At 37.1% G+C, this 17,862-nt stretch overlaps 2 protein-coding genes across 2 annotated transcripts; both read right to left on the bottom strand.

Moving 5' to 3' along the window:
- Window positions 1-600: 600 nt before the first annotated feature.
- Window positions 601-4,068, bottom strand: LOC144666693 (uncharacterized). The gene is made up of 4 exons (XM_078528077.1): window positions 4,063-4,068; window positions 3,781-3,907; window positions 2,068-2,589; window positions 601-1,081 (listed from the first exon to the last, which is right to left on the bottom strand). The coding sequence occupies exons 1-4, from the start codon at window positions 4,066-4,068 to the stop codon at window positions 741-743; spliced, it is 996 nt and encodes a 331-aa protein (XP_078384203.1). The 3' UTR covers window positions 601-740.
- A 159-nt stretch (window positions 4,069-4,227) lies between these two features.
- LOC144666692 (uncharacterized) lies at window positions 4,228-8,391 on the bottom strand. The gene is made up of 4 exons (XM_078528076.1): window positions 8,350-8,391; window positions 5,612-5,925; window positions 4,395-4,509; window positions 4,228-4,244 (listed from the first exon to the last, which is right to left on the bottom strand). Exons 1-4 carry the CDS (start codon window positions 8,357-8,359, stop codon window positions 4,228-4,230), a joined length of 456 nt encoding a protein of 151 aa, XP_078384202.1. The 5' UTR covers window positions 8,360-8,391.
- Between the last annotated feature and the right edge of the window lie 9,471 nt (window positions 8,392-17,862).

Below are 17,862 nucleotides of genomic sequence, written 5' to 3'. Positions count from 1 at the left end.
AATAGGAATGCCCCTAAAAAGCATTTTATACCAAACATCCTAGACTCAAAAAACCTACTACAGTCAACTCCCGCCTTGCGGACACTTCTCTATTACGAACACCCCGTGATTACGGACAGAAGCTGAAGTCCCGGAAAATAAGAATTACTGAAAATAACTCCCGCTACTACGGACTTTCTCTATTCATCATCATCATCATCATCCCTTTCCCCAGGCGCTAGGCCCACTTTCTCAATTACGGATACCAAATTGAATCCGGAAGGCGTACATTATAATGGGAGTTGACTGTATTTGGTTGCAAATGAAGGCGACCCATGGCCACAATAACAAACATGTCAAATCGAGAAAACAGTCAGTCACCGCATGCAATATTTAAGATATGTTTTTTTTTTCTGTTAACAATCCTTGATACTGTAACTTTATATATTTTAAAGTTTAGTTTGATTATTTAAATGTTGCTTTTATCAGTTTTACGAAGGAGGCCAGGGTAAAAACTTTTGATGAAGTGGCGGTCATTAAATGTTACAGAAATTATCTATCAAATCCCCCCCAACTTCCCAACCCCCAAACCCACAAAAAATGAACTGTCCTTAACTGGGATGATTGAGTAATTTTTGTTGTCACAGGTGTGAGGAATAAAACGACGTGTATTAAAATGAAGTGCAGATTTAGGATATATCTCGATTATCTCCTATTATTATCCTTGACTAGCGCGTTGTGTGACAGGTGGCCATATTTTTCTAGCGCAATGTGATGGTCACCTGACCATGGCCGGCTGTGTTATAACAGCATTCATTTTGCTGATTTGTCCCAGCGTTGTAAGATCCTCCCCCTCCTCCACAGGACTCAGATTCGTTATCTCCACTGCTTCCCCCAGAGTAACCTCCACCACCTCCAGCACCTCCGCCCATTCCATAAGGACCCGCCCCTCCTCCAAAGCCTCCGTCGATATCGTTATATAACGATCGTCCACCCACCCCACCCTGAAGAAATCCGCTTCCACCTTCTCCACCTTCTCCCATATTTCCACCAAATTGCGTTGAACTTCTTCCACTGGAGTAAAATCCGCCACCACCACCACCTAGAAAAACAAAAAAATTAAAAGTTGATGTTGCTTTTTCATCGACTGCTTACTTAACGCAATTCAGAGTGGGAAAAAGGGGTGTGGGGATACGGCCTGCTAAAACGGTCTGCCAAGATGTGTAATTTCATAACGATTTTCAAATCTGTAAACACTAAAAATGGTGAATTCCCCTTTAAAGTTCTTCACATTTTTTCTGCATTTAATCAATGTTATTTCTCTTGTGATACATTTTTCTTTATTACACGGGAGAGAAACATTAATGTTAAAATTTCGACGAAGCGAGATGGTAGGTTGTATTTGTAACGGGATCATGTCTCCTTCAGTTATTTGCGGTAAAGCATTCTTTCACAAGAAACTTAATTAGATAATTAGGTTTTACCGTCAGGTTGCTTTATTTTCTTTAGGTAATTTAATAAAACAGATTAATTTACGTTATTGCTGTTGCTAAAGACAACCAAAGATTTAGTAGGGGTACAAATCTCATCAGACACCTTTCTGTTAACAATTGTGGGGAAAATTTCTCTGAAACTAAGATTGCCATGGCAACATCACAAAAGTTCTTGGCTAGTCTGACGCAGCATTTCGTCCCTGCCGAGGATTCTTCAGAGACCTTTTTGCTTTTAATTGGCAAACTCGTTGAACATCTCGCTCAAAGTCACGTTTGAAAGCAAAATGATGACAGCAATCGTGTTGAGCATCGCGCTCAAAGTCCCGACTGCAAAACAAACACGAGTGAATATTGATTATGGAAGTTGACAGTTTTTTCAGTCGTGATTTTGTGCAGTCGGGACTTTGAGCGCGATGCTCAACGAGATTGTTGTCATCATTTTGCTTGCGAACGGGACTTCCATTTTGCCAATTGAAAGCAGAAAGGTCTCTGAAGAGCCCCTTGGCAGGGACGACACGCTGCGTCAGATAAGCCACGAACTTTTGTAACTCTAATTTGTAGTGAAATGAAAGTGTTTAGAACGATATTCTGTCACCTGAATTATCACTATCAGCAGACTGTGCGCCATGTCCATTGCTCCCTCCTGACCATGATTTGTACCCAGGATTTCCCGTTGTGTTCGTGCTGGCATCACATCCTGCTTGCCATGAATTAAGAGCTTCCATGCCGCCTCCGCCTCCGGCAACGATCAAAGGTGTGTTGTCTTCTTTAACAACAAATGTGCCCCCAGCACCTCCCGCAGAATTGCTAACACTGTTTATTCCTCCTTCTTGGCCAACAAGGATGTGAATTATTTCACCTTTGGTTAAGGTGAATGTCCCAATCATTCTTGCACCTCTTCCTCGATATTGACCGTTGTTACTGCTTTTACCGTACCCACCCGCTGCTCCAATTGCTTCTATTCTGTATTCACCAGTGTACGGCACAGTCCACTGTTGAATACCGCCGGACAGAGTAACTTGACCGACATGATCCTGACCTGTGTAGTGACTACCAAGTGATATTGGGCCATTTCTTCCACTTGCAGCAAGGTTTGTAAAGACAGCATTGAAGGGCGCTAGGTCATGTAAAAATTACAAAGTCAAAAAGTACAGATGAATCCAGAACGCGCAATCTTTTTTGTCTAATCTTGTACAAGAGACTGATAGGCCTTACGCGGGGAAGGGGGAAGTTAGCCCCGCCAGGAAAGCTAAAAAAAAAAAACTATTAAGAAAAAAAAAAAGCTAAAAAAACGCAGTTGCCCCCGCCAGGAAAATGTGCCCCCACAGACAAAAAAATCCTTAATACGGAAAATGGAAAATGGAAACCTGCATATAGTCGGGGGGAAGTTAAACCCCCCAAAGCTAAAAAACAAAGAAAACTATTAAGGAAAAAAAGCTTAATTAAAAAACCCAGTTGCCCCCGCCAGGTAAACTTGCCCCCGCAGACATATCGCTCTGATTACTTATCCTAAAAATGGAAACCTCAAATATTCGGGAATATAGAATAAGTCAAAATTGTGCAAGGTGTTTTTTTTCGCTGGAGGTCCGTATTCAACAGTCCACTGTTGAATACCGCCGTACAGAGTAACTTGACCGACATGATCCTGACCTGTGTAGTGACTACCAAGTGATATTGGGCCATTTCTTTCACTCGCAGCAAGGTTTGTAAAGACAGCATTGAAGGGCGCTAGGTCATGTAAAAATTACAAAGTCAAAAAGTACAGATGAATCCAGAACGCGCAATATTTTTCGTCTAATCTTGTGCAAGAGACTGATAGGCCTTACGCGGGGAAGGGGGAAGTTAGCCCCGCCAGGAAAGCTAAAAAAAGAAAACTATTAAGAAAAAAAAAAGCTAAAAAACGCAGTTGCCCCCGCCAGGAAAATGTGCCCCCACAGACAAAAAAATCCTTAATACGGAAAATGGGAAATGGAAACCTGCATATAGTCGGGGGGAAGTTAGCCCCGCCACTAAAGCTAAAAAACAAAGAAAACTATTAAGGAAAAAAAGCTTAATTAAAAAACCCAGTTGCCCCCGCCAGGTAAACTTGCCCCCGCAGACAAAAAAATTCCTTAATGCGGCCCTGGATATCACTTATTACGCTAGTAAAAATGGAAACCTGCATATATTCGGGAATATAGAATAAGTCAAAATTGTGCAAGGTGTTTTTTTTCGCTGGAGGTCCGTATTTTAAATTTCCTACAAAAACAAGTAAACTTTCTTTTTATCCCGGCCCTGTAAGATGTTTTTGGAGTACACCTAGACTCACCTGTTTCACAATATTTTCCTGTGTAACCGGGAACACAATCACAGTGGTATTCATTTTCGCCGTAATTTGGAACGCACTTGGCACCGTTTTGACACGGAAAACTTGAGCATGCAAGAGACTGATAGGCCTTACGCGGGGAAGGGGGAAGTTAGCCCCGCCAGGAAAGCTAAAAAAAGAAAACTATTAAGAAAAAAAAAGCTAAAAAACGCAGTTGCCCCCGCCAGGAAAATGTGCCCCCACAGACAAAAAAAATCCTTAATACGGAAAATGGGAAATGGAAACCTGCATATAGTCGGGGGGAAGTTAGCCCCGCCACTAAAGCTAAAAAACAAAGAAAACTATTAAGGAAAAAAAGCTTAATTAAAAAACCCAGTTGCCCCCGCCAGGTAAACTTGCCCCCGCAGACAAAAAAATTCCTTAATGCGGCCCTGGATATCACTAATTACGCTAGTAAAAATGGAAACCTGCATATATTCGGGAATATAGAATAAGTCAAAATTGTGCAAGGTGTTTTTTTTCGCTGGAGGTCCGTATTTTAAATTTCCTACAAAAACAAGTAAACTTTCTTTTTATCCCGGCCCTGTAAGATGTTTTTGGAGTACACCTAGACTCACCTGTTTCACAATATTTTCCTGTGTAACCGGGAACACAATCACAGTGGTATTCATTTTCGCCGTAATTTGGAACGCACTTGGCACCGTTTTGACACGGAAAACTTGAGCATGGTGTCTGTAAAGAAAGGTTCTGTGAGTTTAAAACATTTATATAAAAGAAAAAAACAAAAACAAAAATTCTTCAAGACTACAAATGATCAAATATGATTATTTTCTCCTAAAAAGTTGAGTATATCTTTTACTGGAATTTACAATATTAATGCTACATGCCACGTTATCTACGAAACCCCGAAAAAACATCTATTTCTGCTTTATATCACTTTCACATCCTAAAAGTTGCAGCTGACGAGTTTACATTTGGCATGTTACCACGACAACCAAACAGGTTTTCAGACAACAAATACCACATTCATACCAACAAAACATGTTAAGTTAAACCAGATTCAATAACATGGGAATTGGCAACAGAAAACGTAAAGACTACGGTTTACATTGGGTTCCAGTAAGCAAATCTGTGGCCGTTTTATCTATAAAGAATAATAATTTTGTTTTGCATAGAGCTAGTGCGTGTTTCCAGCTTTCAAACTTCCTCTTTTTGAATCTTCCGCAGTTGAATCTACAAAAAATAACTTGATTTTGTTTTGCAAAGAACTAGAGCGTGATGTGTTTACAGCATTTAAACTTCCTCTTTTAAGACCTTCCGCAATTGTATGTATAAAAAAATAATTTGTTTTGCCCAGAACTAGAGCGTGATGTGTTTAAAGCTTTTAAACTTCCTCGATCGAGATCTTTCGCAGTTGTACTGATGTATGAAAAATTAACTTTGTTTTGCATAGAATTAGAGCGTGATGTTTTTACGGCCCTCAAACTTCCTCGATTGAGATCTTCAGTAGTTGAATCTATAAAAAAAAATTGGGCACTTGTACAACCAATGCATAGCTGGCCCCGTTTTGTTCCAATATTGCATTCCTAGGCAGGCTTTAAATTTAAAATAAATGTAAACCCCAAACGAAAGCTTAAACCAGTCAAAATGGCTATGACAAATGATACATAAAATTGTTGGTTTTAGCTAATGAAATGTTTAAATATTAAGCAGCCTCTTTTTCTTTGAATAAAGCTCAGCGATTTCCCAAACTAAGCTAAAATAAGTTGAAAAGGGCATTATAAATGACACTGATTAATAAGTTAGCGATAATCAAATTACTCAGTTAAAATACCTTTATGCTGTAATGGTGGTATTTCTGTGACCTTACAAGCTGGCCCGGGCTTGCAGAGTACTTGTCTTCGTTTAACAACTCACATTGGTATTTTCCGTCTGAGCGAGGAGTCGAGGCGACGTTAAACGAAGAACATGGCGGATTGTTAACACAGCTTAGAGTGCATTCTCTGTAATTGCTCACAAGAGAAGATGAACCAACTGATACTTGAAGACGATGAAACTTGTCAACTGCGAAGTTTCCGTATGATACACGATTTCCCTGTGCATGAACGTCTCGCTTTAAACCACGGCTGCCGTCAAGTTGTCTCTGGTCTGCTTTTAGACGAGGTAAAAGAAAGAACGTAAAACAGAAAACATATTGTAGCATTTTTACAAAGCGTTCTTCTCTAGTAGTCTTCCTGATGACGCATTTAAGTCGAAATGACGTTCTCTAAATGAGGCTTGGATAGATCTCTAAGGCCTGGCCAAACGCACGCAACATTTCAACGCAAAATATTCCAACATTGTTGAGTCATGTTGTGAGATGTTGTGAAGCAGCTGGCAAAACGCGCGCATGTTGTACACAACATTTTGCACGCGTTTGGCCACCCTGTTGCGATATGTTGCAGCATCTTGAAAAAAACTCTATGCTAATTCATGATAACTTTTTTTAAAGAGTTCTTTGTAGAAGTAAATACAATTTATTATTCTCAGCTTTGTATCCCGTGCGCTGGAACATAGTAAATTATCGTAATTAGATTCACAGCTTTGAATAAAGCACACGTTGTTATAAACACTGATTCGGAAGGTCTTTGGAGGCGTAAAATCCTTCAATTTTGTGTCCAAGTTTTCCCCTCGATATAGAATTTCAAGAGTCGATTCGCGAGAAACTTTAACTTGGTGTACTCTATTGTGTTTGGCTAGGTATCGCGATCATCTTACATTTTTACTTGTGCGCGAGCCGTCAATATATCGCAGTATTGCCGTCTCACTTTTCCGGTCTCTGATTTGTTCTAAAAAATTGAAATTGATGTCGCTGCACTGAATTGTGTCTTGCTTACATACGCATCAAAATTCAAAAGTTTTCTGCAATATATCGGCGGTAAACATTTTCTCTTGCTGTTTACACAGTTTGAACAACTTTTGCCGTACGCTTTTACTCAGTTTAATTTTTATACATTGTTATCATAATCTTTCGTTTTGTGTCATTTTTGCAAATGCGCTCTTTGCCAAGAATATCCGTGCAGAAAACTACTGTTATTATCGGTAAGCCATTACACGCCAAGTGACCGGCCATAATTTTCAATTTAATTGAGACAAACATGGCCTGAAACACAGTGTTTGTGAACTTGGGAAGAGAGAACGAATCCATCGATATTTCTCACTGTGAAGTCAATAACTTCTGGTAATCAATTATTTATTATCTTTACAAATAAAACTAAAGTTTTCCTTTTTAGCGTTAATATATGGAGCAAACGACACGAAAATAGATAGTAACAGAGGCATTTGAGCATAATTTGATTTATAATTTTAAAATATTTATTTTTTACTCTGACAAAGTAATACGATTGGGCGCTTGAGGAAACAGCAAATACGTTGGAGGATGTTTCTATACTGCGAGTTCTTTTAAGTGGAAATAAAATTTTCTGTAGAGGATATTCTTCTCCGTATGCTAAGTTTGGCTGAAAGGGAACTAATTTTTCTATTTTTAACTATGACTTGAAAACACGACAAGTTGGCTTTGGTATGAATCCAGTTTTAACAATAAAAAACTTCTTTATACATAAAAATAAAACACTTTTATGTTTTATTTTTTATTGTTTCAATTTTCATACACACGATTTATCACAGTCATTTTTTACATGCGTTCTTCGCGCCAATTATATGCGCATAAAAGGCTAGAAAACTTTTTTTCTAAGCCGAGTTGTGTTCTCTGCAGGGAGCGAATCCTTCAGTCCAAATTCAAATTTTTAAGAAATCAGAAATTCGAAGTTTTCTTGAACTGAAATGAAAGAGTACGTATTCAGTCAATAATCAGGCGGACAACTTCAAAACTGTGCACACGCTACCTATTATCAAAGAGCGCGCGTGTTGGCCGCCACTTTGAATCGCGGCAAACATGGCTCCACAGACATTTTTGTTTGGTGAAATCCAGTGCTGAATAATTTCTGCATAAATTTACCCAAGAAACAGACAAACGCTGTAAACTCAAATAAATTTAGTAAAGGATGATAATGAACATAGCCGAGCACTGTAAAAACTGGAGCGTGAGCAATCGCGTTTTAAAATTACATTGGCGGCAAATTTTTCTATCTTGGAATTCAATACCAACTGTATGGAAATTATGATAACCCGCGTTACAGCGAACGTGCAGTCTCAAATGTAATCATCCAACTTATACACCAGAGGTCTTTCGTTTATAGCATAAAAATATTTTACAGATCAAATAATTCGATGTTGGCCGATGGTTCCCCCATACCGACACTGTATGTTCGCGCCTTCTTTGCCACTTTTAATATTCACAATGGAAGCCATTTGCAATAAAAAAACGCTTATTCAGTTAAAGCAGTAATAAATCGAGGAAAGAATTTTTTTATTAAGGCTGCTATTTATAATTATAATACTTGTGTTATTCTGAGTATCCTTTAATCGTTTTTTTTTCTTAATTTTCTTCTCCATGTCAATTGTTTATCCATAGTTTTCAATCCAGTGGGTACTCTTTTCTAAAGTAACGATCAAAAAATTTAATCTACTTACCAACAGCCATGCGTTTTCTTTATTTGGAGTTGTAAGAATTTGCTCTTACATCAAGATTTATTATGCACCTAGATAGGTTTGGAATCTATGCGACACAGACATAAACGCAAATCAAACGTTATTCGAGCGCAATGAAAGACATGTGTGAATTAGCACAACACAAACGCAAATGCAGGTGCAAGAAATGAAAAATTTTCCATCTTCTTGCACTTGGCTTGCGCTCTGATTTCTGCTTGCTTCACGTCTGTACATTTCAAACCCAAATGCAGGCTTAAACAAGCGACCGATGACATTTCCGCCATCATAGAATAAACGACAAATGCGGCTTTTGTACCTTACATTTCTTGCTCTTGCATTGTACGTGTGAAAATCGCTTGCGTTTGCGCCTTAATGGGTGATCGTGCTGGACAGTGAACCTCCCCTTATAGGCTTTTGTACATTATGCTTTTGTTTCTCCACTAAAATGCTCCACCTTAATGCTCCGTTTTCACCACTAAAATGCTCGGTCTTCCCCAAAAAAGTCACTAAAATGCTCGGATAATGCTCATTATACAAACGTTTTTTTTAAAATAAATTTCAAAGTTTTTAACATGGTGTGAACTGTAAACACTTATATAAACGTACAAGTGTTGTTACTAACAACAACAATGTAAACAAGTTCATAAATATGGCCAAAAAAAATATAATCCTCAAAATCATCTACGAGGCTATGTACAGAAAGTAGTTGACTATCTCCAGGAAGTTATTTGTTGTTGAATTTAGAGTTTTAATCTTCATTTTCTCTAAAAAAATAATTTATTTTTTATTTTTTTCCGAAAAAAATTAATTTTCCGGGAAAATGCCACTAAAATGCTCGAATAATGCTCAATGCTTTTGCCTCACTAAAATGCTTGAAAAAATGCTAGCATAATGTACAAAAGCCTATCCCCTTATATTGACCTCACTAACACGGCTATTTTGTTAGCTGAATATCAACACCTAATCAGGGTCTTAAACTTGGTTACTTCGAGCCGTTATAATTAACAATTATCCTGCAAAATCGCGCGGAATAAATGTAAAAATGTAAATACACTTGGTTACTTCGAGCCGTTATAATTAACAATTATCCTGCAAAATCGCGCGGAATAAATGTAAAAATGTAAATACAATTTTAAAGTCCATACGCGGGACGAGGTTACCCTCGGTCTCCGAGCCAGAGGCTCATGTGTAAGACGTAGGACTGATAAAGATCGAATTGGAATTTACTAGTGTTGATTTTTGCGGAGGGAGGAAAACCGGAGAACCCGGAGAAAAACCCTCGGAGCGAGGACGAGAACCAACAACAAACTCAACCCACATATGACGCCGGGTCCGGGAATCGAACCCGGGCCACATTGGTGGGAGGCGAGTGCTCTCACCACTGCGCCATCCCCGCAGTTTCTTTTTTTGTGGGGGGGGGGGGGGGGGGGGGGGGAAGTGAGTTTCATGATTCATCGGATCATGTGTACTTTAGGTACCGTCGACCGACACTGTCGACCGACTATCGACCGATATATCGGTCGAGTATCCGTCGAGTATACACCGATTTCACAAATGGCGGACGCGCGGAAAAAAACTGGTACGAGGCATGAAAACGAGGCGTTTTAGGATAAACAACTTTCGTGTTACAAGGGGAGAAGTGAAAATTACGCGAGTTCTGACGTTTTTGTTCGTTAAACGGGAAAATAGACCGTTTTCCTTCCAAGTTTTCGAGATTACGGAATTCTTAACGAGTTTACAGTCTAGTATTTATTCTTGTTTCCGTATTGCAAGCAGAAAGGGACCGTAGATCAGCAGAAAAACAGAGGTAAAGTATTGGTTTTCCAACTGGAGTTTCGACAACTGTTGGCCGGTAAAAGTTACACGGAACGATTTCGAAACTAATTTTCAAACGCCGTCAAGGTATGTTCTTCTCACTTTTGTGAATAAAAGCAAACGAAAAATTCTAACTCTGTCTCCTTGCGGATCTTTAGTAGCGCACAAAGACCGGCTTTGTAATAACAGCTGTGAATAAGCTTGAATAGGGATTTGACAAGTCAAACTTCAACTTTCAGCTTCCTTAACCGGTCACATTTCCTCGAAACAAATTTTATTTACTATTATTCCATCGCTTTTAAATTCTTTTTATACTTCGCAAAATACCTTTGCTGTGCTACTGTAAAGCAAATCATTGAAATGTTGACAAATTAAAACAGACGGAGACTACCAGTATTGAATTCCAATGCTATATGATATGTTTCTTCTTTGTAATAAACCATTATATTTGAGAATACTTGATAAATAAATAAAAATCGCTTCCAATGATCTCAGCTTAATATTAATTAATGCAGAGGGCATCTTCGTTCACGGTGTCCTGGAAAAGCTTGTAAAATGAAGCGAAACCGTGAACATTCGTTCAATCAGTCGGACTTTCGTCGTGGTTGCCTAGCACGTGACTAATTTCTTCCCGAGATTAAATTTCATGTCGTCCGACGTAGCAGAAGGAATTCCAGCAGATTTTACTAAATTTACAGAATTAATAGCATTATTTTCCTTCATGACTTGGGGAATATTGTGATGATCTTGTTCACTAAAGATTGTGTTGAACATTTACTGTCCTTTGAGTGGATCCAGCTGATGCTGTTTACAATGTAATCGAATTAGCCGCTTTAGTCTGTCTAAATTATTTGAATACAATTTTTTTCTTAAATACAAAATCAACTCCTACTAAGTCTAAAGAAAAAACTACTAAGTCGATTGAGAATAACACGTTTTTATTGATGTGTTTCAGGTACGTTTGGGGATCACATATGGTTCACCAGAAAAAACAAGAAACCAGCCCGAAAATTCATTGTTACACATTGTTTCACAACGTACATGTATGTTTACACAGGCAATACATTTTTGCGTGTTTATTTTCGTTATTCTTCAATGACTCACCAAAATCCTCAAGAAAATGTGTACACTCGTCTGAATACCGGAGCTTTCTTGATGTTCCGAGCAGTGTAAAGTCTTTGGCGACCCGCCGTATTTCAATATTTCAAGCCATGTCCAGCCCAGGGTTTTGCTTACAACCCGAAACAAAACGACAAATATTAGGCCGCGAACTTATTTCGAACTCGGTTATCCCGAAATCAACCTAGAAAACGATCTAATACCCCCCATTTAACGGAGGAAAGCTTCAAAACTCCTGCAATTTTTGCTTTTTCCCTTGTAACACGAAAGTTGTTTATCCTAAAACGCCTCGTTTTCATGCTTCAGTACCAGTTCTTTTCCGCGCGTCCGCCATTTGTGAAATCGGTGTATATCCATTACGATATGAAACCATTTACTATATTCATTATATTCATTATCTTGCATTTTTTAAACGTGACAACCCGTTTACACCTAAGGTTAAATTTTTATTTCATCGATGTTTAAAAGTTCGATGGGTAAATCGTTTTACTGAGGTTAATTAAAAGTTCCCAAGTGGGAGCCTATTTCACTCTTAGGGTGGATTTTCACTGACGTGTAAGTTTTTACGTGCGTTTTCGTGCCCTAAAAAATGTATAGACAATGTATGAACGACTTGCGTAAACGTGTGCGCAAGCCGTTCATACATTGTCTCCACGTAAACGCACGTAAAAAAATTACTCGTCGGTGAGAAAAATTTATATACGTAGCTTTCAGTTTCTGCTACTGATTTGTAATTTTAATTGATGTTTATTAACATAGGTTAGGTTAGTTGGTGTACACGGGATATTATAAGCTTTTTCAACATTGTAGGTGATACTGGAAACTTAGTGTGCAGCAATAAAAAAGGTTATCCAGTACAGTGTTTACTTGGTTTTTAAACGATGTGCAATGCGAAACATTTAATACCCTTCTACCCTCCCCTACCCCCACAAAGGAAAGGGATGTTTTTACTTTTTATTATTTTGTTTCAATTTGCATTTGTTATTATCTGATATCTGCGCAATTACTGTTCCCAAAATGATAGGAAACAAATTATTCTGGCAAAATAATTCAATGTGTTGTTTTATGTGTCAACCTCGGGCCGAATTTCGCAGAAATTGCTATAGTGGACATTACAACAGTTTAAGTCCCTGTTAAGGTGGTCCTTTTATTGTAATGGTCGTTTTATTGGGATTCAGCCCAACAGAATAGCTGTGATGGTAAGGTCACTGTTAGGTGAAGTTTACGGTACGGCCCATTTTTTCTAACAGGTTCACTCCTTTAACCTGGTTCACACATGAGACGCAAACGCATGCTATTTTTAAACGTGCGAAGCAAGAGCAAGAAATGTAAGGTGCAAAAGCCCATTTACACTCTTTGTTTTATAAGAACCAATTTTTATAAGAACTTTGAGGCTGAGATTTGCCCCAAAAGTTATAAAAATGTATGGGCTAAAAAGAACATCCTCAGGCTCAGCCAAATTTTACGTGTTCTTATTAAAAAAAAAAAGTATTCCATGATGGAGGAAATGTCACTGGTCGCTCGATTGCATTTGCATTTGTGTTTGCAATGTACACACGTGAAGAAAGCGCAACTCAAAGCGTAAGCCAAGTGCAAAAAGATGGAAAATTGTTCATTTCTTGCACCTGCATTTGCGTTTGCGTTGTGTTAGTTAACACGTGCCTTTTATTGCGCTCGAATTTAACGCCTCATTTGCGTCTGTGTCTGACTCGTGAAGCAGGCTTAAGAAAGTAAGCCCTGCTGCACAGATCCCCGACCTATCCAGGTGCATATTAAATTTTAATGTAAGAGAAAATTCTTACAACTCACAGTAAGGGAAACGCATGGCTGTTGGTAAGCAGATTTAATCTTTTGATCTTGGTACCGCTACTTTAGAAAAGAGTACCCACTGGATTGATAACTATGGATGAACAAGTGACATGGTCAAGAAAAATTCAGAACGAAATGAATAACTGATACTCAGAATGACATAAGTACTATACTCATAAATAACAGCCTAAATAAACCATCTTCCCTCGATTTATTACTGCTTTAATTAATAAGCGTTTTTTTATTGCAAATGGCTTCCATTGTGAACAGTGGCAAAGAAGGAGCAAACATACAGTGTCGATGTGGGGGACAGTATAAATTGATCGGTAAAATATTTTTATGCTATAAACTAAAGACCTCTGGTGTATGATTTGGACGATGAAATTTGAGAACTGCGCGCTCTCTGGAACGCGGGTAATCATAATTTTCATACAGTTGGTATTGAATTGCCGCCAATGTAATTTTGAAACGCGATTACTCACGCTCCAGTTATTACAGAGCTCAGCTATGATCATTATCATCCTTTACTAAACTTACTTGGGGTAACAGCGTTTGCCTATTTAAAGGTTCAATTTATGCAGACATTTTTTTGCACTGAATTTTACCATACAAAAATGTCTGTGGAGCCATGTTTGCCGCGATAATAATAATCGTGTGTATGTAAATTGAAACATTAAAAAATCAAACAAAATAGTTTTATTTTTTTGTCTTAAGAAGTTTTTTATTGTTAAAAGTGGATCGATATCCAAGCCAGCTTTTTGGGGTTTTGTGCAACTTTGCGTTATAATTAAAAATAAAAAAAAATATTTCCCTTTCAGCCAAAATTTGCATTCGGAGTAGAACATCGTCTGAATAAATTTTATTTTCACTCAAAAGATTTCAAAGTATAGAAACATCTTCCATCGTATTTGTTGTTTTCTCCATCGCCCAATCGTATTACAATGTCAGAATGAACAATAAATATTTTCATATTATAAAACAAAGTCTGCTCGAAGGCCCCCGTTCCTATCTATTTTCCTGTTGTTTGCTCCATATACACTAAAAATAAAAACTTCCGTTGTATTTGTATCGATAATAAATAATTGATTACCAGAAGTGATAGACTTCCCAGTGCAAAATAACGCTGAATTCGCTTTCTTTTGTCGAGTTCACAAACGTTGTATTTCGGACCACACGGTTTGCCGCATTAAACTAAACAGTTTTGTATTTATACGTGTAAAGAGGTATTTAAAATAGTCCATATCAAAGCAAACTTTGCAGGTATCTGGCCTTGCTTCCCATCTTCGCGTCTTCATACCCTTGTCCAACAGCTTTTCTCTCTTCTATCTCTTCAAAGATCCGCGAAAAGGCGTAAGCGAGCCGTAAAGCGTCGAGAGAGCGATTCTTCTCTGTCGTTTGTAAACGTTAAGAGAGCTTGGAAAGAAGAAAGAAAACCTCTTGAACAGGGAAGGTTTTCAAGCTATACCTCCTGAATAGAACATTATTTACAATAGAACATTAATTACCTTTTAACTAGAATTATATTTATATAGATTTCTATTTATTCGTATCATAATCACATTTTTGTACATATATACACTTTTTACCTTTTAATCGTCTTTTATTTGTAATTTTTAGACCTTTTTTATTTCACGAGAGCGTTTTAACGAGCTACGGCTCCTGAGCTCTTCGTGGTTAAATAAACTATGTCTATGTCTATGTCTATGTCTATATTTGCATGCGGAGAAGAACTTCCTTTGAATAAATTTTGTTTTCACTCAACAAGCTCAACAAACTAATTAAGGCTTCTCTTTTTAACTGTAATAAAAACATCCTTCAAATCGGACATATAGCTTTGTGGCTAGGCTAAAACAAAAGAAAAAGAATGAAGCTTTTGCCTTCCTTGTAAAATTATGACTTGCGTCTGCAATTTCCATAGACGCAGGTTGTTTATCCTCATTTTTCAATTTACGCACGTAATTAAAATTCGCATCCACACGGACTTAATTAAAATCCATGTAACGAAAATGGGAAAAAATCTACAAATTTGAAATATTTCTCCTTTTACTCAAATTTAGGTTCTGAGAGGAACTTGAACAAATGATTAAACCCTGTTTCTTAAACACGTCAACACCATTTTTATTCTAACTATAACGGCTTTCATATCGTTCGAAGTTCAATGTATAGTTAATGTTTATCGAAGAAACTGACTGGTAAATAAAGTCGTCTGGAAAATTCCGGTTTTCATTCCCGATGGGATAAAAATAATTAATGACACATTTTCTCCAGATTTATTGCTTAAAAACATTACTTTACATTTTTAAGCTCACCCAAATTCTCCGCAATCTGTGAAAAATAGTCTTCTTGGATTTTGTCTTACAGTTTAAGTACGTCATCATTGCTTTGCCTTCACAAAAATAGACCCAACATCCGTTATGTATAATTACGGGCCCCTTAGTGACATTGAGCAACCCATTTTATTCTGTTAACATATATTTCCTCTATCTTTTATTTACCGCAGGTAATTAGTGGGTAAAAGCCGCCTGTAAAGAAAGGCTAATTATTGAAAAGTTGGAAGTGAGTGGCAGCCGAGTACAGAATGGAAAAACAAGCCTTCGGGGGCTTATTTTTCGATTCTCATTAAAGAAAAGCGATCGATCGACAGAATGTTCCGTACCTAAACCAATCCAATACATGTAAATTTAATGGGCTAACTCAGAAAAATAAAAACTCTTCTCTTCTATATTTTTTTAAAGAAAACATAGAACGTTTTCGTTTTTTTCTTTGACTTTTGAATTCGGATATTAAACATTAGACGTCTAATATATAATTAATGTCTTTCAAAGAAAATGACTGGTAAATTTCCAGCCTTTTTTTCGTTCTTGACGACTTAATGAGGAATTGAAATTACAAGTTTATTTCAGAAATGTTGTTAAACAAGCACATTAAATATCTCTTTACATCCAAATTCTCTGCAATACGTGGAAAATATTCTTCTGGGCTCTTTGTCCTTAGTACGTGATCATTGTTTTGCTTTAACAAAGATAGACGTTAGCAACATAGTTAATTTTGTAAATGTAGTATTCCACAGCCCTCATCCCCCGCTGGTAAATTGATGTGTTAAAATCACCTGTTAAGAAAGACTTATTAATGAAAAGTAGGGCAAAACTATAATGACATACATCCAAAATTGATGCAATTTTGAAAAATAACCTTCTCGGCTTTTAAAGAACTTAATCATTGTTTTACCCTTACAAATATACCGTTAGCATCCGTTATGTATAATTTCGGGCCCCTTTTTGTACTTCAGCAACCCATATAATTTTGTAAATTTGTTATTCTGCTGTCTTTTATCCCCCTCAGGTTAATTGATGAGTAAAAATCGCCTGTATTAAAAGACTAATTACGGAAAAGTACTAAACAGAACTGTTACCTAGACTGGCGTAAACATTCGAAGTTTAAGCTATAACTGAACAAGTACATGTAAATAAAATATGCTTTCAGCTAACTCAAAAACATAAAATGAAGTCTTCTTTTTTTAATTAAAAAAACATAGAGTATTTCTTTTTCTTAAAATTTTGCATTCTGACTATAAAATTCCACACGAGAGTCTATTTTTCTCAATGAACTTTACTCTTTTTAGGAATTTTTGCCTACCAGCCTTCTTTACACGTTTATACCTGGAGAAATCGTGCAACCTCGCGTCTTAAAGCTATATTTTCAAAATAGAACATTTTCCCTTTTGTCAAATTTGCATTCGTAGAACTTTCTCTCAATTTTTCTAATAAGCCTCCCTTTGAAATTGTTACATCTTTTAATAAGCCCCCTGCAGTCTCCGTTGAGACCCCATCCTAGATGCTAGATCAAGGCAGTTATTTAAACAAGAAAACAAGGAAAGTTTAGGACTTTATATTTATTTAGGGCTTGTGTGTTGATTAAAATTCGCCTATTTAAATTCCACCGCCTAATTATAACGGGGGAGAAAACTGTTAACTCTCTTTATTTTAATTCGGCAGCATTCTGAGAGAAACTCACACAGATAATTAAAGCTTTCCTTTACATAACTCAACATCCTGTTTATTCTAAATATAAGAGCTTTGAACGTATTTTCAATGCATAATTAATGTCCCTCAAAGAAAATGACTGGTAAACATTTCATACTAAAAAACATTCGCCTGAAAAATTTCTGACGAGTCAAGGTTTATTTTATATCTGTTACTATACAGCAATTCAATACTTCTTTACCTCAAAACTTGCGCCTTTCAGTAAAAAATAGTCTTCTTCGCTAAGTTTTATTTTAACAAGACTGAGCTTCCGTTATGTATAATTACGGGCCTGTTTAAGTGTCTCTTAGCAACCCATGGCAGATGAATTGATGAATAAAATCGCCTGTGGGTAAAGGGTAATAAAGTAAAGCCGTTCGTAAAACTATTACCAAACTAGACATAAACATCCGTAGTTAATGTCACAACTTAACCATTCCAAAACACGTATTATTATCATATGTAAACTTACAAATATTAAAACGAACTCTTAAAAACTTTAACACTTTTAACTAACTTCTTCCCATCACTATGCCAGAATGAAAATAAAAACAATTACAAACGAAAACAATTATGCTAAGATGCACGACGACTGTTGCTACGAATTTTCGTTTTGTTTGCTTCATAAAAAAACGAAAACTTCCCTTGTATTTAATGAATAATTGATTACCAGAAGTAATAGAGAAAAACCATCGCCCACTTTTTGTTTAGATATAAAACTGAGCGATAC

This window comes from Oculina patagonica, chromosome 9, assembly GCF_052425735.1.
Source record: "Oculina patagonica isolate OP01 chromosome 9, crgOcupat, whole genome shotgun sequence".
NCBI lineage: Eukaryota > Metazoa > Cnidaria > Anthozoa > Scleractinia > Oculinidae > Oculina > Oculina patagonica.
Note: the sequence above shows the minus strand (reverse complement) of the source record. Positions and strands in the feature narration are given on the sequence as shown.